Here is a 27,471-nt window from a genome sequence, read left to right on the forward strand (position 1 = left end):
AGCTGACCAGCCAAGACACAGAAGGGATTTGGAAGAGGGAAGCAGGTAAAGGGGGAAAATAGCAAGTTCTGTAGCCAACACGGACACGGAGTTGAGGGTTTTCTCCACGGGCACAAAGGAGCCGGGGCAGTGAGGAAGCCCAGGGTGGCGGCACTGCGGATTACGATTCACAGCCAGGCCAAATAGGGAGAGAAAGGACCCAAGGTGGAGTGACAGAGAAGCTCGTGTCCTACCCGTGGCCACCCGGCCCTCAAACCCCGCTGTGCCACCTTCTGAGTGCAAGAGCATTTGGCACGTAACTGGCCGGGCACGCATTCTCCACGTGGCCCCGTGGTCAAGGCCACTCCAGCGGAATGTGCACTCACGTCTACGCCACGCACAGCCTCCGCCACCCTCGCCCCAGCCCAGCCAGGCGGTATGTGCCGAGTCATCACCCACCATGCCTGGCCTCACAGTTCTGCCACTCCTCGTTCTCTGCCCTGGCTCCCCCGACTTGCTCCCATTCCCCCAGTTCCGGGGTCCCCTACCCAGCCCACCTTCCCTTCTTTATCTCGACTTTGTTTCCCTCCGCGGTGGTCTGAGAGACAAAGAGCTTTTGCCACCATGCTTCCGCACTGCTCCCCCCATCCTGGGCATTGTGGCCCGGCGTCCACACAGAGCCGGTGGTCAAGTCTCGTGTATAAGGCGAGGCGAGGGGACGTCTTCAGGTGCAGAAGGTGACGTGAGAACGAAGGCCGGGCTGGGTACTGAGGATAATGGAACGGCCCTCCCGATCGGTGGCGGGTTCATTCTCTCCCATCCCACCCTCAGGCTCCCAAAGGAAGTCTGGGAGGCGGTGGCACCAGAGTGGGATGGAGGGTGCAGCAGTCTCACGCTGTGGCTCCTTCCACAGGTGTGGCTGAGCCAGCTGCAGACACAGAGGCAGATGGGACCCAGTGTGTGACAAGCCCCGAGAGGCTGGGTGAACGTGTGACAGAGGGTGGTGGCGGGGGCTGTGACAGCTGGGCAGCCCCGGGGACAGGCCGTCTGATCTCCCCGAGTGTGCCAGCCACCCTGCCCAAAGGACCATGTGTGCCACCCAGGGCTGTGTCTGCCGTGCCCCAGGGGCTGCCTGCTCTTGCACCTGCGTGGCAGATGGCCCCGGCGCAAGCATGCTTCCACATGAGGAAGTGTGATTACCAGGAGAGCCCCGGGGAAGGCGGCGGGCCTGGCGGACACCTGCCGTCTATACGGCCAGCTGTGGCCTAGATGGCCCCCTGCCCATCTCCCAGTTCCTCCTAGACCCCAAGAACTCAGAAAGCCTGCAGTGAGAAGGACGTACAGCAGTCACCACACGGCATACACTTTAGTAAGAAAATAGCACAGCTTCATTTATTTTCCTATATATATATTTATATATATATATATAAAAGCCCTGCTGTCGGGTCTGCTTCGGGAAGCAGCCGGAACGCCGAGCGCGTGCCGCAAGCGGCGACGCCGAGTTCTCTCTTCTTTGCACAAACTCCAGGGGACTTGGGTGGTGCTGTCGTCGGTGGCACCAGGAGCAGGCCAGGAGGTTCCGGGTCCACCAGCTCACCCGGGGGGCGTGCACGGACAGGACGGGGCGGGGCCCTCCCCGCAGGCTGGGCCCTACGTGCAGCAGTGCCGCATGTGGAAGTTGACAACGTACTCCGCGTTGGTCCTCTGCACCGAGATGGCGAAGGGCTCAAAGGGGTGGAAGGTGAAGGCGACGAGGCGGCGCACGGTGTGGTTGATGGGGCGGCCCAGCAAGCCCGCCTGGATCTCAAACTTGAGGAGGCCAGAGTCCCGGGCATAGAACCTGCACGGACGGCGGAGAGAGAGCAGGGGCACTGAGACGGCAGGGCAGGGCAGGGCCCCTCCTCGCAGGGCTTCCCAGCTTCAGCCCCCCAAATGTCCTGCTCTGTTCACGGTGGGCAGTGACTACGAACTTCCCCAAGTTGTCCCGAGTCCCCGGCCCCTTCTCCCTTCCGAGCCTCCCTGGACACCGTCTAAGCCGGGGCGGGAAGTGGAACGCGAGCCACAGATCCAAGCCACGTGGGTCCTGTTTTCAGGCAGCCACACGAAAACAAATTCACCATGAGCCGGGCGCCCGCGGCTCCACCTGCCCTCCCAGCTGCCAGGAGGCTGAGACCTGAGGACGGTGGTTCAGAGCCAGGCCTGGCAGGAAAGTGCTTGAGACTTTTACCTCCGGTTAATCACCAGAAAGCCAGGAGCAGAGTGACTCAGGTGGTGGAGTGTCAGTCTTGGGCGAAAAAGCCAATTGAAAGGAAGAGTCCCTGAGTTCAAGCCCTAGTACCGGCACGTGTATGTATATATGTACACACACACACACACACACACACACACACGAGTAAACGGCCAGCCAGGCATAGTGTACATGCTTACAACCCTAACTACCAGCATTTGGGAAGCAGAGGCCTCAGTTACAGGGTGAGACTCAGTCTCGAAAAACTAAGCAAAAAGACAAAAGTGAAATTAATTGTAATAATGTACTTCACTTACTCCAATGTACCTAAAATACTGTGTGACCAATAATCCTAATGAAAAAGGCCACATTCCTGTCTTTCCGCACACCTCTGAAGTCAAGCATGTCACTCAAGCTGCCTTGAGTAAAAGGCACCCCTCATTCAGGTAGGCAAGCACACTGGCAAAGACTGGACTGGAACGAAGAAAGGAGGTGTGCAAGTCACAGCATGACCCCTTCTGAGGCTTTTACTGTCCCCACGGCAGGACGGCATCTCCTGACGGCAGCAAATGGGTCCATTATGTGGGTGTGGCACATTCAGCTCCCCTGCATGGTCCCCCACGCAGATACCCAGGGCTTGTCACCGAGAGGGAGCCCTGTGCACCCGACTGCCTGTTTATGAGACAGGGAAGGGTGGGGACGTCGAGAGGTGGACGACACCTCTGGGTGGGCAGCAGGGGAGGGGAAAGGGGGAGGAGCCAGACCTCCAGGCCTGGCACACAGGGCCCAGGAGAGGAGCGCCAACAGGGCGACGGGGAAGTGGGAAAATGGTCTGCTTGCTTTGTGGTACTAAGGAGCTCTGGTTCATTTCTTTACACAGGACAAAGACCTCTTTGGTCTGTTATGCATACAAACTGAGCTGTTTGCAGGGGACATGTCTGGAGGGCTGGGACCTGCACCAAATGAATCCAGGCAACAGCGGGGAGGGGGAGCGTGCTGGTGGAGGAAGAGACCCAGGGCTGGCCCCAGAGTCCTGCCCACTGCTGAGGTGGGCAAGGTGGACAGAGGGTCCATGGCGTTCTACCTCACACTGAGGCTTAAAACTTTCCATGATCAAAAATTTACCTCTGCAGGATGGTGACTCACGCCTGTCATCCTAGCTACTCAGAAGGCTGAGATCTGAGGATCAAGGTTCAAAGCCAGCCCGGCACAAAAGGACCTGAGACTCTTATTTCCAATTAATCACTAGAAAATGGGAAGTAGGGCTGTGGCTCCAAAGGTAGGGTGGTAGCCTTGAAGTGAAGAGCTCAGGGACAGTGCCCAGGCCCAGATCAAGCCCCATGACGCACAAAAAAAAAAAAAAATTACCTCCCCCCCTGCAATTTGATTACGATCTTCCAAAGGAAACATCATGGTGATTAACTGTGCAGACTACACTGCAGCAACCCACTTAATACGCAGAATGGTGAGGCGGAATGGTGGGACTGCGCCTCCTCCAGAGACAGCAGCACTGCTTCCATGTGCCCTGGTCTTGGGCGCAGTCCCGAGTCAGGCGCGCCAGCAGAGTCCCCAACACAAGAACCACGTGGAGTGTGCCGGATTATTATGAGTGCAGCAGTATCCCTGCTGCAAGGGGACAACACTGAGCTCCACGTGTGAAGTGGGCGCGGGTGTAGCGGGGGGAAAGCACCCAGCATATTCCGGGGACGGGGAGCCGGGTCACAGGACGCATGGCCAGGAAGGGGGGCCGTGACGTCAACGCCGTACCTGATGGGGTGGTCGCCGCAGGTCTTGGGCCGCTCCATGACGGACACCCACTTGTCATCGTAGCTGAAGAGCGAGAGGTCCAGGTAGGGGCTGCCGCTGTAGGACTGGGCGCTGATGGGGAGCTGGCCCAGCAGCCGGCGCACCGCCTCCGTGTGCCCACCGTACTTGGCATTGATGATGGTGTCTTTGAACCTGAAACGAAGGACCCGTGAGGAAGGGCTTTGTGGCAGGCGCCTGGCTGGCAGAGCGATGAACACAAGTTTAAAACCACTCATTCTGTAGAGCAAAGGAAGCCCGGGACGGGAATCTCACACATCCCACGCGTGGCAAGCTACGGATACCCTCAAGACAACAGAAAAGAGCAGGAAAGGAGAACACTAGGTCATCAGCTGACCAAGGTGACCCCAAAGTGCAAGAGGGACACACCTGGAGTTTGACCCGGTTTCCACGCACTGCTGATAACCGTGCAACTGTGGAAAACACTCAAAATCTACTTTCCCAAATAAGAGCCCGAGACTGACTGCCTCAGGAGCCGGAAGTCCAGGCAGATGCAGTGTCCTGGGCCTGGAGTCCTTCTAACCACCTTCCTCCATGCCTCTGGACTGCTACTTTTAAGAACCTCTGCGTGACCCTCCTGATTTCTCTCTGCCTCTTGGGTAGCTGCCCAGAGGTGCAGGGAGTGACAAGCTCCTGACCCTTCCTGGAGTTCCCTGCTCAGGCAAACTGGTTTCTCTGCAGCCATAAGTCTCCGCTCCTTGAGCTAAGTCAGTCAGGCACCATGCAGCACAGATGGCTTAGCTCTCAACACTGTTACTCTCTCCACTCTTCTACAGTCTGTATCTCTACTCCTTCATTTTATGTGAGGGGAGGGCTGCAGTGGTTAAAGATTTCCTTAACTGTTCATTCAATAAATGTTACATGCTTTTCAGTGCACTGCTGAGGACACTGAGACAGCCTCCACCCTCTCTGCAGCTCACATATGGTGCGAGAGAGCCAGAGAGTGCCCAGGGGCACTGCAAAGGGGGGAGGCCGGGCAGGACAGGGGATGGGTGGTGAAGGGGGCCAGGTGAGCAGGGGAAGAGGAAACGGCCACTGGCTTCCGGAGGATTGCTGAGCCCATCTGCTAGGGACGGCTTACCGGCGCTGGATCTGCCGCGCAGAATTGTTGCTCGAGGCGGAGCAGGGGAACTGGACCTCGCTGTGCAGGGTGGCGTTGCGGAAGAGGTCACAGAAGTTCTCGAAGAGCTCCAGAAGCTCGTCCGAGGTGTTCTCGAACACGGCAATCACCTCTGTGCTGACCATGTTGTACACCACAAAGAAAGATGCCTAGGGACACAGCCATGGGCAGGCGGGAGCTGGGGGCCGCGGAGGGAGGGCCCACACACCACCCAAACAAGCCAGGCCAACACTTGAGCTTGACCCTAGCATGGAAGCACGGCTCCCTGGGGACCCGGCTCTGCCAGCTAACCACTGCATCTGGGCTGCTAGAATGACAACATGGCAAGGGTTTCCATCTTTTTAGCTCAAGCTGTGCCAATTGAGTGGTTTTTTTCCCCCTTCCAAGTGTTTATTCCTCACTTGCTTCCCAACCTACCCTGAGACAAAAAAAACCCCAAAAACCCACTTTAAAAAATGCCAGATTTAATTTTCCTTCCTGCTGGGAAAGTGAGTTGCAGCCTGGACTGCTGTGGCCAAATGATTTTTCTCCTCTATGTGTGCAGTTGAAAGTTGGATTTGGGGGGCATTTGTTTTCCCCTCTTCATAGTTCTGACATGCAGAGAGAAGCCTGAAACACATTGTGGGCTAAAACTGCTCAAGCAAGTTGTGGCTGGGAACAAGTGACAAGTCAGAGGGGCATTTCCCCTTTCCTTCCCCTAAGTGCTCTTCCAGCCAGGAGCATTTGTAAGGTGCACTGGGGACATAGAGCAGTTAAAACCTGGGGGGGGACCTGAAAAGCATTCAAATGTCCTAAGTGGAGGAGAGGCTGATCTCCTAGCCCCCCTGGGAACCTCCAGCTCTTTGCTCTGTCCAACAGGAGGCTCCAAGAACCCCGGGATGAGGAGTCAGCTGTGTGAGTCACTTCCTCCTCCAGCTTCCATCAGGCCTCCACAGGTTCTCAGAACACTGGGATTTGTGGCCTGCCGGGGGTCTGATTGAGTCGAAATTGCTGTCACCAATCTCTGGAGCCATGTGGCCCACCTGTTTTACTAGGAATTAGTCTTTCCCAGGGCTCCTATTACCTGGCTTCGTGGTCACCTGGAAATTAAATTTGGCTGTAAATTAAATAGGACAGAGGGCAACCTGAGAAGAAGCCCACACTATGACGAGGCTTTGTGCCTGCATGTGCTTCCCGCTCGTTAACCTTATTGGAACTTCATTGAGTTAACCCAGGGAGGAGCACAGAGGCGGGTTTAAAGTTTCAAACCCCTCGAGTAAAGGACACAGCGTTGGCAGCATCTCTGCCTCAACTGACTGAAGCTACTAGGAAGGAAAGAAAAAAAAAATAGGTCACCTTTTAGCAAAGGGAAAAAAGACTCATCTCAAAGCAGTGATCACTGGGAACTACTCACTCCAAAATAGAAAGGTAATTATAGCTCAAAGCTAAAAAAAAAAAAAAAAGATTGACTCGAGGCCTTTCTTACAGGCCTGGACGACACTACATCCTGTCAGGGTCTCACCAGGATCTTCACAACCACACACACAAGGACCTGCCTCCCTCCGAGGCGGACTGGGGAGTGAGGCCCAGAAGTGCACAGACATCCCGGAGTGTGTACCCGGAGTGAAGTGCACACTCACCTGTGCTGGCTCAGAACGCTCAGCGCTGGCAGGGATCTCACCCACAGCACATGCCGTTTCAGAACACGGCTCTAACAACAGTACCACGGGAGACCGGAAGCTTAGGAAGCAAGGCCCAGTCAAGAAGAGACAGATACCAGACCCAGACTCCCATCTGCAGGGTCCTGAAGAAGAACGGGGTGATCCCAGAGGCGGGCCCAGTGGGCGGCCGGGGAGGAAGACCCCGGGTCTGCGGCCGTACCTGGGAGGGGTCCGTGACGCGCAGCGTGACCACGTCCTCGCTGGTGTACTTGATGAGCAGGTGGTGCTCGTCCAGCAGCTGCATCTTCCACATGCGCAGCTGCCGCAGCTGGTCAAAGTACTGGAAGAAGCGCCGCCTGGCCCGGGCACTCCCGTCCTGCTGCGCCCGGCGCCACAGGTACACCAGCAGCCGGTGCTTGAGCGAGTTGATGAAGGGGTCCCGGAAGGGGCTGGCGGCGCCGGCCTGGCCATCCCGCCGCACCTCGGGGAAGACGGCGGACACGGTGAGCAGGTCGTCCTCATAGCAGAAGCGGCCGATGGTGCGCACGTCGATGAAGGTGCCCTCGGGGGTCACCTGGAAGACGTGGATGGTCTGCTGCTGCACCGACAGGATGGCCAGGATGTTTTTGTAGAGGTAGAGCCCCTGGTTGTGGGACAGGACCACCTTGTCGCACTTGAAGGTGCGCGTGTCGCAGAGGCGGCCGGTGTGAAGGTCGACGATGTGCAGGGAGTAGTCCTCGAGCGGGGACCGGGGGTTGGGGGTCACGGACTCGCTGTTGCGGTAGACCTCGTAGAACGGCGGGTGGGGCTCGTCGGGGAGGTAGGCCGCCGAGCCCACGATGACGCAGCGGCAGTCGTCCGTGAAGAGGCTGCACTCGCGGTTCAGGTGCTCCCCGTTGGTGGCCACGTTGGTTATGTGCAGCAGGACGAAGAAGCGCTCGAAGAGCCGGCCCCGGATGCTGACGGAGCGCTGGTCGCTGCCGTTGGACAGCAGGATCTCCCCCTCGCACCCCTGCAGGAGGTCCTGCGCCGCCTGGCAGCCCTGGTACTCGTAGATCTCCAGGGACGTCTGGTCGGAGGAGAAGGCGATGAAGTAGCGGCCGTCGGGCGAGAACTTGCGCAGGAAGCAGGGGGGCTTCTCCACGTTGACCACCGTGAAATTGGGGAAGACGTTCTGGTGGAACACCCGCACCTGGTGCCAGTGGGTCCCCGCCCGGCCCGAGCTGATGCGCCGGCGCTCCAGGCGGTGGATGACGTTCTGGTTCTGGATTCGCCGAGGTTTAATGGTGGAGACGTGATGATCCATGCTCGCATCTCTGCAGAGAGGGAAGGCAAGAAAATGAAGCTGGCTGAACCCTGGGCAGACATGTAGACACAGACAGACACACAGATTTCTTATCTCCTGAACCGAGGGGCTCCTATAGACTCCCAACTGTCCAGTCAGGAAGCCGGTCTGAGGGTTTGAAGTCTCCAGTCAGGCCGGAGGAAAGGAAGAGGGCCGCGGGAAACTTCCTCCACCACACACAGCTCACAGGAGCGTTGCACGGACTCTACCCACAAGTGCATGGGTCTGAACCCCGTAAGAATTACATTCGAGTCAGGCGCTGGTGACTCACACCTGCAATCCTGGCTACTCAGGAGGCTGAGATCTGAGGATGGCAGCTGGAAGCCAGTCTGGGCGGCCAAGTCCCTCCGGTCTCTGTCCAACCACCAGAGAACTGGAAGCGGCATGGAAGCTCAAAGAGGTAGCGAGCTAGCCTGGGGCTGAAGCGGTCAGCCCCTGAGTTGGAGCAGCACCACCTCCAGTGGCTAAGGAGAGTGGAAGCGCAGAGCCCTCGCACGCGCAGACCCCAGGGCGCCAGGGGAGAAGGCGAGGGCCGGGGCGTTAGACGGGTCCAGGCGGCTAAGGTCGCCCAGGCGCCCGCACACACCACGGGGCCCCCACTTAAACCACGACCACCACGGCCGTCCCACACCCAGCACAGGGCCCGGGCGGGGAGGGAAAGACGCCCCCGCGCCGGGACTCCACGCTGAGCCGGGGCGCGCGCCCCCGGCCTCGAGGGCCCGGCCGCCCGGGACCGCCCGGGACCGCGGAGCGGGGCGGGGAGGCTGGGGGGACGGCAGGGGGCGGGAGCGGGGCCGGGAGCGGGGCGGGGAGGCGGAGTGGACGGCGGGGGGGCGGGAGCGGGGCCGGGGCGGGGCCTCGGTGGGCAGCGGGGCGGGGCCGGGAGCGGGGCGGGTCGGGTGCGTGTGGGGGAACCGGGTCCACGCCCCCCGGGGAGGCCTAAAGGAAGTCCTCACCTGTGGCGTCCCCGCTCAGGGGCCCGGCTCCGAGCGCGCCGCCCCGGGGCCCGCCCCCGCCATGGCCCCCTCCCTCACCCCGCCCCGCACCAGCCCGCGGACGGCCACTTCCGCCCGCAGCCGGAAGTGAGGCTGAACGAGAGCGGAAGTCGGCGCCTGCGCGGCCCCGCCGGCGGACGGCGCGTGCTGCGCCCCCTGGCGGCTGGAGGACCGGCGGAGGCGGGGCAAGGCTGGGGGAGGCGGGGGAGGGCCGGGGGGAGGGGGAGGGAGGGCCGGGGGGGAGGGGGAGGGAGGGCCGGGCCTCCTCGCCTCCCCTGCGCCTCAGCTCAGTCTCCTGCCAGCTGCTTCCTCCTCTCGACCTTTGGGTCCTAGACATATTTACGTATGTATAATAATATGATATGTAACAGTCCGCTACCTACTAGATAACAGATAATGTAATATGTGAACACATAATCATATATAATAGTATAGCGTATCTGCTATGTAGAATACGTAATATACCATCTGTACTATATAATAGTGCATTATCCGTTATGTATAACGGATAACAGAATGTGTGTAATGTACAATCGTATAATAGAGTATCTATTACGTACAGCAAGTATAGATGGATACATACATACATATACATATAATGTATAATAGAGTATCTATTATGTACAGCAAATATGGATGGATACATATATACATATAATAATTGTATAATAGAGCATCTATTATGTACAGCAAATATGGATGGATACACATGTACATGCATATACTCATGCATCTCTCTCTATACACACATTTATATATGTAGCCATCCTGCAGCTCTGTGGAGGCTGAGTACTTCCTGCCCGTCAAATGCACTTCATTTCAGTGGTCAGGCCTCCGCTCTCTGTTCCCCACCACCGACCCTCCCAGGAGGGCTTAATGGTTTAAGTCAAAAGCACTGGAGGAGCGCCTGAGTTCACTGTACTTTTCTCTCTACATTCTATAGCTTTGTTTTCCTTAAGGGCAACAACAGAGGCCAAAGCTACCTACCCCCTCTCCCCCCCCACACTCCTGCCTGATACCCCAGCAGCTAGTATATCCCTTTACTATAAGGTTATCCTCATGTTTGGCCTGCAATGAGAGAGATAGATCAGGGAAGGAACTCCGTTCCCTCGGACATGCAGTCCTGCTGCACTGCCCTGGCATCGCCACTGTGTGGGAGCTACTGGAGAACCAGGGCCCCAGGCCTTCTTTTCCCTGATGACCAGTGGTTCATACACTTTCCCTGAGAGCTCATTACTTTGAAACACAAGAAAGCATGGGGGCTCACTGAGCTGAAGGGGGGTGGGATTCTGCACAGAAGACTGGTCCAGGTACGCCTCAGTACTTCCTACCTACACGTTCCTTAACTCATCGGAGTTGGTCTTCCCATCTGTAAACTAGGAGTGATTGTAGTTTCTGTATCACAGAGACAGTGGCGGGGAGTGGGGGGATGACGTAGTTATTGTATGTCAGCCCCTCTGCCTGGCACATATTTGCCCCTCAAGAAATGTTGGCTCAGGCTGGGAATGTGGCTTAGTGGTAGAGCACTTGCCTAGCATGCCTGAGGCCCTGGGTTCAATTCCTTGGTACCAACCACATAAGCAAAAATAAAAATAATTTTAAAAAAGGAAGCCGGGCACCAGTGGCTCATGCCTGTAAATAAAAAAGTTGGCTTTTATTTAGTTCTTACTGGGTCAGGGCACTTTGTCTTAACATTCTGGGGATTTCGCTCTCATGGATGGGGCTATAAGCCCGAGTGAGTGAGGGCAGACTCATGACCTCCTCCCCTCTCCCCAGGCTGACCCTCCCCACCTTCTCTGAATACCAGTTCCATCCCAGCATTTCTAGCTTGCTGTATAGCCCTGGAAAGCCATTTTTTTGTGTGTTCTTGTTCCTTTCCCCCATCAGCCTCCCCCTCACCCCCAAACGGCAAGAGGGGGGCTGGAGGGTGAGGAAGCCATTGAGATTGTGAGGGTTTGAATATTAAATACATCCTATCTGAGCCAAAGGATACAGTCATGAACCTGTAATTAGCATAGAAATAGAGGGAAAACAGGAACTTGCCACTTTCCACCCCCCCCTCCCCTCCCCTCAGGGCTTTGTATGTCTGCCCCTCTGGACTTAACCACTCACGGGGGCCATGTAAATTATGAACAGAGACACTATAACTAGCTCTGTCATCTTCCTCTATGGATATGAATGGACTGCCTCACACATTGTTGTGCCCGTGGCTTTGTTCCTTCATGAAAGCATTTCGGAGATTGTTCTACGCCAACACACAGGGTTGGAAGTCCTGCACACAACCCATGCTGCCCCCCCTCCATCGCGTTCCCACTCCTGAGCACTGAAGTTCCTTTATCCCAATTTTTTCCAAGAAGCCACCGCCTCTGGATCATCCCCCATTCACTGCACACGTCAGGGGATAACAGATGAGGCCAGAAGTTGGCGGCTTCCAAAGTGTTCAGCGTGTGTGGTAATTATTTAATAGCGAAGGTGACTTACAAAACCGTCATGCCCGTGAATTACCGTCAGACCCACAGAGGCCCACCAGGGCAAGGGTTCAAGCCCTCATCCAGCAAGTGAAATCTGGCCTTGGACTAGCAGATGCTGAGATGGCCCTGCTTCCACCCTGGGCGTGATCGCGAGCACCTGCAGGTTCAGGTTCAAGTTTGAGTGGTGTGCATGGATCCCCATCAACTGCTACATCTTCTGCCCTGGGAAACTAAGTGATACATCGCTTCCTGACTCCAGTCGTTTCTCCCGGAGGAGGAAGCCTTTGGGTTGACGTCAGCCTTGGGAGTCCCCCCCTGGACTCTCCCTAGCCACTTTCCCTGGCCTAGCCTTGACAGCATTCACCTCTTACCTTTACCTCTTACCTTCCCTGAGAGCGGGGATGCCAGCATGCCCGCCTGAAGCTGGAGGAAGGGACCACGGCCCTTTTCCTAGGGTCCCACTTCTGGGTTGAATTAGAGAAAAGCTAAGCACAGCCTTAGGGCTTCCTCTCCTTTGCCTCTCCTGCCCTAATTGCTGCTGGACGGGGGTGGGGGGAGAGACACCATCTGTAGCTTTTGAGCTGATCTCTTCCTCTGGAAAAGTTTTACCTTTTTCCACAAGATGGTAAGATGCAGGCCTCGCCTGTCTGAGACACTCACAGGTGAATGCTGGCTGCCTTGGAGTTCAATGTCTTCTGCAGCCCAGAAGACAGAAAACAGCTGAAGATAGGATGAAGTATTGTTTTCCCGTGGCACGTGGCACGTGGCCCCCACACGAGCTCTGGTCCTCATTTCCCGTCTAATAACTTTCCTATGGCATTTTTACTATGTTCACTTCTTGTCTGGTTTTTCTCACATTGGGTGGGACCCAAGAACCCAAAGCGATGTGCTGCACCAAATTTCTATTGAGGCCATGGGGTGTCATCTTTAAACGGAGAGTCCCCTGGGTCACTTCAGAATTCCCCCTCATCCCCTTCCACAGGGGCAGGGCAGGGGGCCATGGCTGGAAGGTGAGGGCCTGGCAGCTGGGGTCCAGGCAGAGCCCCCCGCCCCGGTCCTGGAAAAGGATGGTGTGCATCGCTGGCCGGGTGTGAACACCTAGCTTCTTAGCTGCAAGAGAACGCTGTCTTCTTCACAATGAAATTAGAGGTAATTGCAAGACGCAGAAATTCAATCACACCTAGGAGAACTGTCAGGGGAGAGCGGCTGAGACTGGCTGGAAGCAGCCGGAAGGCGGACAGCAGTCCCTTCTCTCCAGGGCCAGGAATTATTCCTCCAATAAGCAATCCCAGAAGGCACTTGGTGGCTCGTGGCTGTCATCCTAACTACTCAAGAGGCTGAGGGCTGAGCATCATGGTTTGAAGCCAGCCCAGTCTAGGCAGGAAAGTCTGTGAGACTTTTATCACCAATTAAAAGAAGAAAAAGAGGAAGAGGAGGAGGAGGAGGAGGAGGAGGAGGAGGAGGAGGAGGAGGAGGAGGAGGAGGAGGAGGGGGAGGAGAGAGAAAAGCAAACCAGAAGTGAATCTGTGGCTCAAGTGGTAGAGCTCAGGGACAGCACAGGCCCTGAGTTCAAGCCCCCCAGGACTGGTGCATGCATGTGCGTGCACACACACACACACACACACACACACACACACACACACACACACACACACACAACCAGTGCTGCCTGTAGGGAAGAAGAAGCTGGGACAACTTGAGGAGGAGTAATCTGGACACCCACAAGACATGAGCTCTTCCCTAAGTACCACCTCACTACCCAGCTCTAGGAGCCCCAAAAGCTTAGCCCTGCCCTTGGAGCAAGGCAGTGTGGTGCCCGGAGACATGGGGACAGGTGGCTGTGCGCAGGGGGAGAGCATCACTGTGCCCATAAAGAAGCTGAGCTGGGCGGGGTGCAGGCACAGAGAGTTGGTTCTTAGGGTGCACAGCTGATACATCCGTCCAGGTGGCCGCTGGACCCCTTTCTGTGGATGAGGCCACGCAGAGTGCATGCTCTTTGCATACCTCCACCCCGTGGGGTGTCTCAGAGTGACAAACATCTAGGGTCAGAAAGTGGGGTGTGTGGAGATGCCACGCCAGCCTGTGTGACCCCAGGAAGGATCCAGCTCCAAGCCATCATCTCTTCACCAGCCTTAGCAGGCTTCCAGGACAGCCAGGGTCCTTCTTGGGACCAGAGAGAATGGTATGGTTGGAATATCAGCGGCTGAGAGCCCTGAGGGTCCCAAGACCAGGCTCAAGGCAGGTTGAAGAGATGGAAGAGAGGGAGGCCAGTGTGTGTGGGGGGGAGGGAGGGCTCTCGGCGCCTTCACTAATCGCTCCTGTCTGCCAGGGCCTGGGCCCCACATCCATCTGATAAGGTTGTTAAGTCAGCTGGAACACCTGCCCAGCCATCTGCCACTCTCCTCCTGACAGGCCACCCAGGGGCCTCTTGGCCCATCTCCTCAAAGGGAGTGGGCTGTGGGGGGGAGAAGGGGGGCGTCCCAGAACACCTGCTTGGGAAATCGAGGGCTCCTTTCCAAGCCCCCAGTACTATGAGGCGGGCTTCCAGAAAGGCTTCCTGCCTCTGTCAGCAGTGACAGGGCTACGGAGGTGTGCCCTTGCCAGCCTGGGTCGCTTAAACACAGGTTGGCTCTGACCTCCTAAGATAACAAGGCCATGGTGGTGGGGCAGCGGGGGCTGGAACAGGAGTTTAAACAAGGCTTTCCCATCTCCATATCAGACTGGGGCCCTGGGCCATTAATCACCTCAAATGCTGGGCTTCCAGGCTTATCTACAGTACAGATCAAGGCCTCCCCTCCTCTCTGGGGCTCTGGAAACCATAGCATTTGGGAGAAAGCACCATATGCATGTTAGCAAATCGTGTTAGGCTCTCTCTGGCAGCACAGGGCACCATGTGTGTATACATTTCACAGTGCCAATAGAGTTCCGCTTTGCATTAAGGAACACAATTGGAAACACTGTTATCCCGGACCAAATAGTGGCTTCTAGAGAAGCATGCATGTGGAAGACAGTATCAAGCCGGACCCGTCCATGTTCTTTATGCACTAATTATTCCACTTTTTTTTTAAGTCATGGGGATTTGAACTCTGGGCCTGGGCACTCACTGTCCCTGAACTTTTCAGCTCAAGGCCAGTTTCTATCATGTTGAGTCATAGTGCCAAGATCTTCCGGGTTTTTTTTTTGTTTGTTTTTTTGTGGATTTTTTTTGGTGACTCATTGGAGATAAAAGTCTCACCAACTTTCCTGCCCCAGTTGGCTTTGAACCACGATCTGCAGGTCTCAGCCTCCTGACTAGCTAGGATGATAGGCGCCAGTCACCAGAAATACTCTCTCTCCCTCCACCCCCCCCCTCAATGGTGGGTGCGTGTATGTTAGGGGCACAAACTCAAAGGATTCTGGGAAAGAGAGAAGTAGGGAGTCTTTCCCATAGTTCCCCTAATAACACGCACTCCAGTGGAGGCAGGAGAATACATGGAGAAGTCCCACCTGATCATTTGATCTGGGCCTTCATTTCCACAAGCCACGCAGGGCTTGCCGTGCCTCACCTCCGAGCAGAACAGGACGCAGAAGCAGCGCTATGTAGGCAATGTGATGACGGGGGCTGACCAAAGGATCCGAGGGGGAGGATTGTGGTGAGGGGGACTGAGCACTTCGTCCTGTCTGTGGGGAACAGAGAGGCAAAAACCTGGGCCTTTTCCAGGCATGGAAGGGGTAAGGGGGCTCACACTTGCAATCCCAGCTACTCAGGAGTCTGAGACCTGAGGATTGAGGCTTGAAACCAGGATAGCCCTCCCCCACCACACACAAGAAGTCCACAAGGCTCTCATCTCCAGTTAACCAACAAAAAGCTGGGAGTGAGGTGTGGCTCAAGTGGCAGCACGCTAATCTTGAGCCCCAAAAGCTCAGGGACAGTGCCGAGGCCCTGAGTTGAAACCCCAGTACCACACACACTTAAAACAGGAGTGGGGAGGACACACTGTCACTGCAGGAACCCCTACCTCATCTTCTAAGGGCTTAAATGGGATGAAGGGAAAAAGAAGCCACAAAGAGAACAGCTCAGATAGGGCATCATAAATTTGACATAAATTGCAAATCTCTTGCTCATGACCCTCTATTGCCTGCAGTTAAAAACTCATGAAGGCCACGAATCCTCGCAGCCTACAGCAACAGGACATTGTTTTAACGGAGAGGAAATGTTATTTCAGAATGAAATCCTAGCATCCAAGCCAAGGCTGCTGGGGTGAGCGGATGAACATAAACCCATAAACTACAGGTTCTTGCAGCACTTAAACAGATTTCTGCCTCATGATAGGAAAACAATGGCCTTACTGAGAATTCCCCAGGAAACTGTGTTGTTTCCAAATCAAGTTAACAAACGGGGATAAGATTGCATGTGCGTGAATGTGTGGTGTGCGTGTGTGTGTGTGTGTGTGTGTGTGTACGTGTGTAATGTCGGTATTGGGGCTTGAACTCAAGGGTGGCACTCTACCATTTAAGCCACAGCTCTCTACTTCTGGCTTTTCAGTGGTTATTTGGAGACAGACTTTCCTGCTAAATAACAACCCTGGGACCTCATCCCAAATAGCTAGGATGATGGGCGTGAGTCCCCGACACGCAGCTGATCAAGACTAGTGAGAACAAGAGGAAGCACTGGATAAAACGACCTCTTTGGGCATGTTGATTAACCTACTAATTGTCTTTTCTTAAGACCAGCAGAGCCATCCGCGAGTCTTTCAGGTCCTCTTGTCCTAGGAATGCCAAAAACTCACCTCTCTCCTTTCTCCCATGATTCATGCCTCCGTGACTAAACTACCAGGTGACTTCTTCACACATTGGGCGGCTGCTTCGGACATTTTTCATGAAAGGGTGGTGTGGCGGTCCAGGCTGTGCAGAAGTGATTTCCACTCAGGCTCCTCTGGCCTCTATCTGCACATTGGAACACCCTGGGGAAACATGAAAGGAAAATCGCGTGCTTTCCCTTTATCTGTAACCTAATTCGAAATTAGTATGAGCTGTGGTGATAAACCTCAGATCAAGTCGCTCTGAGACCGTCATGGTTGGGCCATTTTATTTGATGCGGTAAGGAAGAACGTCCTGCATTAAACAGCATTGGTAGTTTTCCCCAGACTCCCTCGTGATCATCACTCGAGCCCTGTGAGGGAGAGAAAGGGGGGAGCCCTTCTCCTTCTAAATGAGGGGAGCCCACAGAGGCTCAAGGCCTCTCCAAGGTCAAACATCAATTCCCACCAACTCACAACCCAAGGAAGAAAGATGGCGTCTGCTTTTCAAAATACTCTGCGAAACACAGTGAGGATATTGAAAACACAGAAAACAAAAGCCACCTCTCTGCCTCCCAGAGTGAGTGGTTGTTAATTATTTGCCGAGAGTTAAAAAACAGGGGCCGGGAGTTTGGCCTAGTGGTTAAAGTGCTTGCCTAGCATGCACGAAGACCCGGGTTCGATTCCTTGGTACCACATACGTAGAAAAAAGCCCAAAATGGTGCTGAGGCTCAAGTGGTAGAGCTCTAGCCTTGAGAAAGTCCAAGGACAGTGCTCAAGCCCTGAGCTCAAGCCCAGGACTGGCAAAAAAAAAAAAAAACAGCAATAATATATATATATCCTCAGCCAGGCATTGATGGCACACGACTGTCATGCAAGCTACCCAGGACTGTGGTTCAAAGCCAGCCCAGGCAGAAAAGTCTGTGAGACTCATCTCCGTGAACCACCAGAAGCCTAGAAATGGAGCTGTGGCTCAAAGTGGCAGAATGCTAGCCTTGAGCTAAGGAGCTCAGGGGCAGTGCCCAGACCCTGAGTTACAAAAAAAAAAAAAAAAAAAAAAAAGAATGGGTCAGTGACAAGTAACTGGTGGTGGCACCGTGCAAAGGGAAGGAGAAGGTGGCAGGCCCAGGCCCCAGCCCTTGTCTTCAGGGAGATCAGAGGCAGGCAAGCACGAGCCAGCCCCCTCTTCCAGACACATGGGAACCACAGAGGTTTCTGTAAGACCATCCCATCTCGCTGTCACTGCGTTGAGAGTGTAAAACACAGGGAGAGTCAACACTCTCAACACGTCTTCCAGCCAGGCGTGCGTGCTCTGGAGCCTCGGCTGTTCCCCCGGGGTGGGGGTCTGCCACCCCAGCTGGCTCCTTCCCCACTGGGCTCCGGAAGGCGGCCTGGAGTGAGCGCGGGGCCTGGAGAGGGAGAGGGTGTGCGCTCTGGGTGCCGGGAATGGCCAGATGAACCCGAGTGGGCAGTGAGGAAAGGAGAGTCCGCCCAGCGACAGGGGCAGACGGCAGCCCAGCCCGGGACTGGACTCCGCGGGGCCCCGGGGGAGCAGGGGCGCAGGACCCGGCTGCCCGGAGGGGCTCCGGGGTCACCTGGGAAGCGGTTGCCATGGCCACAGGAGGCCGTCGCCGTGAAGCGGGGTGACCCCTCCCCTCCCCTCCTGCTCCCCCCCCCTCCAGGATGACGTCCCCAGCATCCTGGTCCCTGACAGGCCACCTGTGAGCGGGTCCGGGCTTTAAAGCCGCGGTTCCCGGGGGCCCCCCGAGCAGAGGCTGCGGAGCGCACGGCGCCCGGCTGCGCCCCAGCTCCGCCCGGGGACGGAGGGAGGGGACCGGGCGCCTCCCCGAGCGCTCGCCCCGTCGTGGGCCCCGCCGCCCGCGCCCCTCCAGACAGCGGGACTGGGGATCCGGAGCGAAGCGCCCTCCCCTCTCCTCCCCAGCCGCAGGTAAAGCCTGGTCCGCGGGCCCCCGGCCGCCCCACGCGCCGGCCCCGTCCACGCCTGTCCGGGAGGCCCGGCGTGCGCTCCGCCGCCCGGGTTCTGGGGTGTGGCGGGGCTGGCGGCCCCCCGGCCTCGGAGCGGACGACCCGGGGACCCCGCCGAGCCCTCGGCGCACTCCGGGGACGGCCGACCTGTTGCGCGCAGACGCCCCGGACTCGGGGTGCGCAGGACCCGCGCGCGCCCGCCGACGGGGCCCCGCTCGGGGCGCCCGCCCTGCGCCCGCCCTGCGCCCGCGTTCAGCACCGGGCGTGGACAGCGCCCGGGGCGCCCGTCCAGGACCCGCTTTCTTGGAGAAGGTGCTCCAGGACAGCGCGGGGCCGGGCGCCGCGGGGAGGCGCGGGCCCGGGGTCCTCGGGAAAGCCGCCCTGCCCCCGCCCTGCCTCCGCGTCGGCCCTTCCTTCCCACGACGACCTCCGGAGTCGTGCTGGCGGCGGCGAACGAAGCGGGCAGGACAGAAGCCGAGCCAAGGCCCCGGCGGGCGGAGCGTGGGCCGCCCCTTCCTCCCCGGCGTGGGCAGGTTGTCCCCGAGTGCGTCCAGGTACGCGGGGTGGCTTTTGTTGGTTTGGTTGCTTTTTCAATGTGAGCCACACGAGCGCCAAGCGGGCTCTGGGGACAGCGGGGCCGAGGCGGCGGCGCCTGCCATGGCCGGGGGTGGGGGGTGCGGGGGGCGCTGCCACAAAAGGGCCAGCGGTGGTGGGGGCGGGGAGGCGCGCACAGGATGCCGAGCCCTGGCCCGGTTGCTAGGCAACCGGAAGCAGCCCCTGCTTCCGGTTGCCTTGGTTACAGTGAGTGGAGGGGCTTCGGCCACTAATTACTCGGTAAGCAGCCCTGAGGCTCTCGGTGCCTCCCGGGGGTCCCTGCCTTCCTGGGGCTCCAACACCATCTCCCACCCCTCTGTACTGCCCTGTCCCCCCACCCAGGGCAGAAAGGCGCTCCCATCCGCTCCATCTTCCTGCAGAGCCCGCGGACAGCAGCTCCAGCCCCCAGACCCCCCCCCCGCCCCTCCCCTGAGCTGGCAAATATTGACCTCCTCACACCTGTCGGCCTCACCTGTCTCTGCTCCCTTGCAGCATCCGCGTGGAAAGAATCATCTTGCCCAGGATTTTCCAAAAGGCAACGACGGTGACTCTCAGACCGGCTTTCAGGGTGAGCTCCGGGCGCGAGCCCTGTCTGGGAGGTACTTTATCTAGATTCCCTCCGGCCCACAGTCCCAGACTTTCTAGTTCCGAAATAACACAGAGGTGAAGAAAACCTTGCAGCGGACAGCAGTCCATCTTTTACAACCTGCTGGACCCGCCAACCCGAAATCTTCCCTCTTCTCTTTATCCTTCTCCTTCACGCATTGCTCATGTAATTTTCATGTTAGAATTTCTTGTCATTTTCAGTGTAAGTCTAAAGGCCAATCACGTTAGGATGCACTGACTAGATAGTGTATGGGGCATTTACATTAAAATGGGTTACTATAGAAACTTCCTTTCAGACCAGACCAGACAGCTGGGTTGATTTTTTTCTTCTTTCATTTTTCTTCTCAAAGAAGTGCTCTCCTTTATTAATTCTCTGGCAAAAAGTATCATTTATTGATCACAGCAATCATGCCCTATAGCAACAGTAATTTCGTACATGAATACTGTTAATTAATAATAGTTCCTTTTTTCCTCTCATTTATTGTGGACAAAGGGTTTACTTTTCCTGTCGAGGAAGTCACTGAGATCTTATTGGTCGGAATGGAAGAGCTCTTCTCTCATTGGCTGGTGGTTACTGCCCTGTCAGCCAATTAGAAGATGCCATTTATCCTTTTGTGACTAGCCAAGTGAACAGGATACTCAGAATGACTGGATGTGCCTTAATTCTACCTAGTAGCAGCGGACAGAACTCAGGAGTTCTGGGCCTTGGGAACTGGGTTTGTGCAGATGGATTTTTCTTACCCAGATATTGGAAGCCTCCTTGGCCATAGCAGTTCTCTGTAGTTCATTTTCCAATAGGCCCTGGTAACTTTCAAAGTCAGGGCAGGTTGGCAGCGACACCACAGCTGCAGGGCTGTTCGTGCCCAATGGATCCCTGATGCTAAGGATCCGGTGACAAGGTTGGGGAACAAGGATGGGAAGCTGGAAGAGGGAACACTGCCGTTCCTGCAGTGAGCAGGGACAGGATGGATTCACTGCACTTGGACTCTGATGGACCCACGGCAATTCTGCTTCTTGGTTCTTCCACTTTCATTCTTCTCAGGGGCTCTTGGGGCACGAGTCTGCAGTGACACGTAAACATACGGGGTGGCTAGAGGTGACCCCCCCCAGTACCCCCTAAGAGCGGACCACAGCTTCCCAAGGCAGGTGAGTGCTGGGGCGGCCATGCCAGCAGCTGAAGTCACTGGGGCAGGACAGGCTTAGATCTATCTCGTCACTTATTCATCTGTTTTCTTTCTCCCTGCACCAAACCCTGCAGTGCTGACTTGAACTTCCACTTGTTTTGTTTTAAAAGGAGTCAAGGATCCCGCCTCGCGCGTGCTCCTCCAGTACACAGGACAAAACTCTCCAACAACCACCCGGGCGATGCTTGCATGTGAGTACAGGCTCCCCTGCTTGGCCTTTTCCTAATTCTTGAGAGATGCCTTAGAACGATGCCTGACCTTGATGCAGAGGTCAGCATCACCGTCACCACCCTCCTTCACACCACTGGCAGCTCTGGGGACTGAACTCAGGCAGGTGCTCTACCACGTGAGCCATGCCCGCCAGCCCCTTCTCCACTTTCTGAGGTAAGTGTTCTGGGGAGGTCCAGTCCCTCTGCTTCCTCCTTAGGGAATGGAGGACCCATCCCCCCCCGCCCCCTCCCTTCAAACCTCAGGTTTCATAGTCCCTGGTCCTCTCCACAAAAGATAAATGAAGACTCAATTAATCGTTCGTCGTTACCATGGTTACATGGAGTGGTCACACAGAGAATCCCTTTCACCCACGACTGTCACCAGGGAGGAGAGGGGAGGGGCTTGGGAGTCGTTGTCAGGAAGGAAACCATGGAAACGGCTGTTGCTACGGGGACAGAGGAAAAGAAACTACAAGTGTGGAGTTGAGACTCAAGGGCAGGTTACTTTGCCAAGGTCCGTTCCTGCAAGACCAGCGACCGGCAGGCGGCCTGGGTCTCTCCTCAACAACCTGGGCAGAGCCCGGAAACCCAGAACCAGGATCTACCAAGTCCATGTGCGCCTGGCCCTCCTCCAGGGGGAAGCTGTGATCTGTCCTGTCCACCCCACACTGCCCGCTCTGTCCTCCCCTGCTGCCCTCAGCCAGCCACTCCTTAGGTTACAGGCTAGGCCGTGTGCAGGCACTGGGGTGGAGAATGAACTCACCGGTGAGCTTGTAGCAGGGAAGAGACCTGGTGGCTTTAGACCCCGGGTCTAAATGGTGTCTATAATAAGCAGTCAAGATTCTCTAAGTCCTTGGTGACGTGTGTGTGTGTGTGTGTGTGTGTGTGTGTGTGTGTGTGTGTGTACTACGGCTTGAACTCAGGCCTGGGCACCATCTCTAAGTCTTCTGGTGGAAGGCCAGTGTTCTACCACTTGAATCACACCTCCACTTTCTAGCTTTTTGGGTGGTTCATTGGAAATACGAGTCTCATGGACTTCCCTGCCCAGGGTTGGCTTTGAACCGTGATCCTCAGATCATAGCCTCTTGAGTGGCTAGGATTTGCAAGTGTTGAGGCATGGGTCCCAGCTCCTTAGTGATAGATTTTAGCAGGAAGGCCTGCTTCCCTGGAATGGCTAGGGGGCCAGCCTCTCCACCAAGCCTCGTGCTGCCGTCCGCCTGGTTCTCTAGGATCACAGTCAGGTCTCTGTATCTGACATGATACACTGCATATGATAGGAGACGATTCAATTAACCAGCAAAAAGAATAAGAAAAAAAAAAAGCCAGAAGTGGAGCTATGGCTCAAGCGGCAGAGCACTCGTCTTGAGCAAAAAAAAATATAAGGGACAGCATCTAGGCTCTGAGTTCAAGTGCTGGTACTGGCACAAGAGAAAAAAAAAGGAATGTTCCTCCCTTCTTACACAGAGACTGTGGTGGGTCCTGAGCTGAGGAGGGTGGGCAGGAGAGCGGATTTGAGGCCAGGAGCTGGACGAGCACTGACGGGTCCTGCAGAGGTGTCCAGCCGGATGGGCTGGTGGTGGGCAGAGGCTGGGGAGGGCGGAGGCCAGGGGGGTCCCTGAGGCCAAGGCTGGCTGGCCCTGTCTGGAAGACTAGTGATTTTGTTGTTGTCTCTCTCTCTGCTCAACAACAAATCCCAGTCTGCCGCACAGTGCCGGGCCCCTGACATCGGGGGAACCGGGAGCGGGGTGGGGGGACCTGCATTTCTGGTTCTTTCAGGTGTCCTTTTCTAGGCTTTCTATGTTTCCTAACAGATGCTTCTAGAAGCCACCTGAACACTCCTGGCTGAACAGGATCTGGCAGAACCTCCTAGAAGCAAGGAAGGATTCTGATGCATGCTGGGAGGATTTGGGCCTATCCTCAATAGCCCCCCCCATACACAGGGCAGGAGGGAGCCCCCCATGACCCCTCATTCGCATACAATGGGGCCCCACAGGGGGAAGCCCAGGTTGAGGTCACTTCCATCCTGACACAAGTGTCAGCAGTGACCAGGGCACGCTCGTGAGCCAGCAGCAAGATGGACAACCACCTAACAGGGCAGTTTGTATCCTGTCCAGCACCCATCCCATCTTCTCCTGAGGCCAGAGGGGAGAAGACCTATGTTTAGCAACTGCCCTGGACTCGCCACCAGCAAAACATGGCCAGGAAGGCGCAGGCCCCTGTGTGCAGAAGCCTCCATTAGGAAAAGACTTCTCAGCCAAGACTTCCTCCCTCCCTCCTTCCCTCCCTTCCTTCCTGCCTTCCTAGTACCAAGGTTTGAACTTAGCCCTTGGTGCTCTACTACTTGAACCACCACACCCTTAATCTTTTCTCTCTTTTTCTTTTGGTTTGTTCTGTGTTTTAGCTAGGTCTCAGAGCTAGCCTGAGCTAGCCTGGGGGGGGGAGGTTCTCCCACCCTTGTCTCCCCCACAGCTGGCACTACAGGCATGTCCCACAGCATCCAGCCTTTCCTCATACCCCTACCTACACCACCGTGCCCTCATGTGGGCACCAGGTCCCCATGAGAACACTTCAGACGCCTCCTCACTGAAACCAGGGTGGGAGCAATAAATAAAGAAGCCAGGGCAGAAACACCACCTAAGCTGAGCCAACCTCTAAGGCTCACACTTCCTGCTGGGGGTGGGGGGCAGGTCTTTGGCCAGGCACTTAATAATCCTGCTAAACCCTCACCCCAGCTCTCCCTCCTGTTTCCCACCTTTCTTCCTATCTCGTGGAGGGGGGGGTCCCCCTTATTCCTAACCCCAAGCCTGAGCCAGCGGGGGGCAACGCTCAGGCTGGCAATCTCATTTGCACTTTGAGAAGTCTGTAAATTGGTGTCTCAGCAGGGACTGGGGACAGGGAGGGGGTCAGCTGAGCTAAGGAGTCAGGAGAGGGTCCCTCAGGACAAGCCTCCGCCCCGCCCCCGGGGGTTGGAGTGGTTGTGAAGATGCTGGGGGGGGACAGAAGGGAGCCCCAATTGTGTGTTGTGTCCGGCGATGGGGGGACCCTGGCTCTGACGCCAGGTTCTGCCCTGACCCCCCTGTCTACACCACTGTGTCCTGGAGCCAGTGGCTCATCCTCCCTGGGCTTACATGGTCAGGTCTCCCGGGCTAGGTCTGGATGATAACTTGGCAAATGACATGTCACCTCATAGAGTCTGGGGGCCTTTGGCTGCTTCTTTTCTGGGTTTTGTTGGTGGTGGTGGTGGTGGTCATGGGTCTTGAACTCAGGGCCTGGGTGCTGTCCTTGAGCTCTTTTGTCCAAGGCTATCACCACTTCCAGTGGTTAATTGGAGATTAGAGTCTCACAGACTTTCTGGTGGAGGGGGGAGAGGGAGAGGGGGGCGTCTGGCTTTGAACCGCAATCCTCAGATCTCAGCCTCCTGAGTAGCTAGGATAATAGGTATGTGCCACCAGCACCCAGCTGTAAGGTCACTTTTGGGGAGTATCAGACCCCAAAAGAAGTGGTGAATCGAGGGCCAGGGTATCTGGACAGCTCACTTAATAAAAACTTGCACCACCAGATTTCCCAAGCCGGTCAAGTTTCTCTTCTTTTCCCTCAGACATGCAAGGATGTGGTACCCTCTGCTGGAATCTCTAGGTAACTGCTCTTCAGCTGCAAAATCCTGGCTGTCGGGAGCTTTGAAAGCCTCCAGGTTCAGGCACCAAACCCGCTCTTCCAAGCAGAAAGCTGGGATGTGTGGTTTGACTTTTTAAGTACCCCAGAGTCCAGTAGAGAGCCCAGTAGGATTTCTGATTGAAGAGAAACTCTAGTACAGAACGCAGGGAATGAATTTTCTCAGAATGGAATAACAATATGAACCATGTGAGACTGACCTGGGTCTTAGAATCCGGGGACTCCTCAAGGGCTGGGGTCCCTGGGCGCCAGGGTGATCATGGAAACAGGCTACACCCTGCCAGGTCTAAAGTCCAGCCTCTGCTGGGTCAGGTGTACGATTAGAGAGGAAGCTGTGGGAATAAAATGAGTCAGTGACTGACCTTGAGTCTCTACTTTGGTTGGCTTCTTTTCTCCGAACACAGTGGATCTTAAGCGTGGTTCTGTAAAAGGATCTGCTAGTGAAAAAGCCTGGAGTGATGGCTCATGGATGGCTCATGCTGTGACCCTAGCTGCACTAGAGGGTGAAGTCAGACTAGGCACAAAGTTCTCAAGACTCCGTCTCAACCAACGAAAGCTGGACATTTTAATAACACACCCGTCGTCCCAGCTCCTCAGGAGGTAGAAATACGTGGGCTGCTGTGGCTCATACCTATAATCCTAGCTTCTCAGAAGACTGACATCTGAAGGTCTTGATTAGAAGCCAGCCTGGGCAGAAAAGTCCATGGGACTCTTATCTTCTGGGGTTCAAGTGGCAGAGCACCTGCTGTTTGAAGAAAAAGTTCACCCATCTCTCCTGTTAGGCATATCACTTCATCCATGCCTTTCTGATACAACATTTTTGTTTTATGTTGCTCAGTCACGGGGCTTGAACTCAGGGCCTAGGCGGCGTCTCTGAGATTTTTTTTTTTGCTCAAGACTAGCACCCTGCCACTTTGAGCTACAGTGCCACATCCATCTTTCCTTCCCCAGGCTGACTTCAAACCACAACCCACCGATCTCAGCTTCCCGAATAGCTGGGGTGACAGGCTTGGGTCCCCCAGTGCCTGGCTGGCACAGCATTTTGTAGTTCTATTTGAACTTGCTAGGTCTGAAAAAAGAAAACACACACACACAAAAAATCACTTTCTGGGGCCGGGAGTTTGGCCTAGTGGTTAAAGTGCTTGCCTAGCATGAGTGAAGACCCGGGTTCGATTCCTCAGTACCACATATAGAAAAAAGCCGGAAGTGGTGCTGAGGCTCAAGTGGTAGAGCTCTAGCCTTGGGAAAGTCCAAGGACAGTGCTCAGGCCCTGAGCTCAAGCCCAGGACTGGCAAAAAACAAAAAAACCACTTTCTTGTGACCATAGGTTCTAACTATGCATCTTTCCCAATGTTGTGATCACTGCTGCACATGATCAAAATAAACAGTGGTTTCCCCAGTTCTGTCCCCGGAATGGCTGTGACACACTGTCCTTTTGTAAAAGGCCACCTACCCACATTAAAACCAGTGGGTTAGAGAGGCATCTCTGATAGCCTTGGGGAACTTTTCCCTAGGGGATTCCAGGCACACTAAGTAGTGCATGACACTATTTGCATAACAATGATTCCCCAACCTCTCCAGCCCCAGCTCCTCCCTAACCTCCAGACCACCAGTCCCTGAGGCCAGGGAAGGCTCGGGTCTCTAGCTCCTGTAGGGAGCCTCAGACACCCCCCACATGAGGACAGTAACCTACTTGTGCTTGGAACAGACCATCTCCTGGGAACTCCTGGCCTAACCAGAGCCGAGATGGCTGCTAACCATCAAGACCACACTTGGACCCAGACGGGGGCTGGAGGGGATTTTAAACCCCAGGCTCAAAGGCCCAGGAGCTCTGCCTGTCAGACCCCGGCCACAGGCCTCCAGGCGGCCTAGGGAAGGGAAGGGGCAGCATGGGCCTCGGGGAAGGGGAATGGGAAGGGGAGGGGAGGCCGGGAGGCAGCCACCGGGCACCCCTGAGGCTTCCTGGGTCACAGAAGAGCTGCAAAGCGGCTGCTGGAGCCAGAGGCTCAGACAGGGCCCGAGTCATTCAAAAGATGTCCGGGACGCCCGGCCTTCCCCCAGCTGGGGATGGGCCACGAAGGGAGGCCGCGTCCCGTCGTCGCACATGGGACGGCGTGGTCGCTCCAGCCGTCCTTCCCCTCTGCAGGCGTGCTGGCAGCCCGTGGGCTCCGCGATCTTTGCGTGGCACGAAGCCCGGCCCGGGCGCACGGCGGGCGGCGGGGCGCCCAGCCGCGTCCGAGGGTTTCCCCGGCGCAGGCGTGCACCGCAGGATCGGCGCGCCCGGCCCCGCCCCCTGGGGAAGCCCCGCCCCCGGCGCGCGGCCACGCCCAATCTTGACCAATCAGAAGAGACCATAGGCGTGCACTGCGGGATCCGCGCGCCCGGCCCCGCCCCCGGGGAGCCCCGCCCCCGGCGCGCGGCCACGCCCAAACCCAGCCGCGCAGGGTTGATCAATCAGAAGAGACCATAGGCGGGCACTGCGGTCCGGCGAACCAATCAGCGGGCAGCCGCAGCCGGGCTTGCCCAGGCATGTGGGCGAGCAACCGGCTGCCGGGAATCCATGTGCGCGCCGGCTGGGAGAGACTCGTCGCTAGGCCTCAGGTAAGCTCGGGGCCGCGGGGACCGGGCGGGGGGGGGGGGGTCCCGGCTCTCTCGGAGGGAGGACCGGGGTACGGGCCGAGTCGCGATCGCAGCGTCGTCACCCGGACCCGGCCTGCCTGGGGGTCCCAGGCCGGCTGGAGACCGCCATCCAGGGTGGGAGGCGGGGGTCCCGCGCGTGGCGTCACGCCCGGCGAGGGTGACGTCGCGGCCGGGTGGGCGGGCCCTGCGCCTGGCCCGGCC

General features: G+C 56.6%; 1 protein-coding gene across 5 annotated transcripts; it reads right to left on the reverse strand.

Annotated features, from left to right (window-relative positions):
• Positions 1 to 1,344: 1,344 nt before the first annotated feature.
• Det1 (DET1 partner of COP1 E3 ubiquitin ligase) lies at positions 1,345 to 16,533 on the reverse strand. 5 transcript variants are annotated; one of them, XM_090321498.1, is made up of 5 exons: positions 16,371 to 16,531; positions 7,011 to 8,106; positions 5,112 to 5,299; positions 3,974 to 4,165; positions 1,345 to 1,819 (listed from the first exon to the last, which is right to left on the reverse strand). In XM_090321498.1, the coding sequence occupies exons 2-5, from the start codon at positions 8,094 to 8,096 to the stop codon at positions 1,630 to 1,632; spliced, it is 1,656 nt and encodes a 551-aa protein (XP_090177624.1). In that variant the 5' UTR covers positions 8,097 to 8,106; positions 16,371 to 16,531; the 3' UTR covers positions 1,345 to 1,629. The 5 variants fall into 5 exon arrangements, with proteins under 5 accessions (XP_090177624.1, XP_090177621.1, XP_090177623.1 ...); XM_090321495.1 differs by lacking the exon at positions 16,371 to 16,531 and adding an exon at positions 15,147 to 15,170; XM_090321497.1 differs by lacking the exon at positions 16,371 to 16,531 and adding an exon at positions 9,092 to 9,161.
• Between the last annotated feature and the right edge of the window lie 10,938 nt (positions 16,534 to 27,471).

The sequence above is a fragment of the Megascapheus bottae genome, chromosome 30, assembly GCF_031878675.1.
Source record: "Megascapheus bottae isolate mThoBot1 chromosome 30, mThoBot2.hap1, whole genome shotgun sequence".
Taxonomy (NCBI): domain Eukaryota; kingdom Metazoa; phylum Chordata; class Mammalia; order Rodentia; family Geomyidae; genus Megascapheus; species Megascapheus bottae.

What these genes read in the sequence shown, in the direction of transcription:
- Det1 (XM_090321496.1), bottom strand. Translation starts at nt 8,521, where the DNA reads ATGCCGCTTCCAGTTCTCTGGTGGTTGGACAGAGACCGGAGGGACTTG. An exon ending in GCGTCACGGACCCCTCCCAG is followed by an intron (nt 5,300 to 7,010) that starts GTACGGCCGCAG and finishes CTGTGTCCCTAG; the next exon opens with GCATCTTTCTTTGTGGTGTA. An exon ending in GCGCGGCAGATCCAGCGCCG is followed by an intron (nt 4,166 to 5,111) that starts GTAAGCCGTCCC and finishes CCTTCGTTTCAG; the next exon opens with GTTCAAAGACACCATCATCA.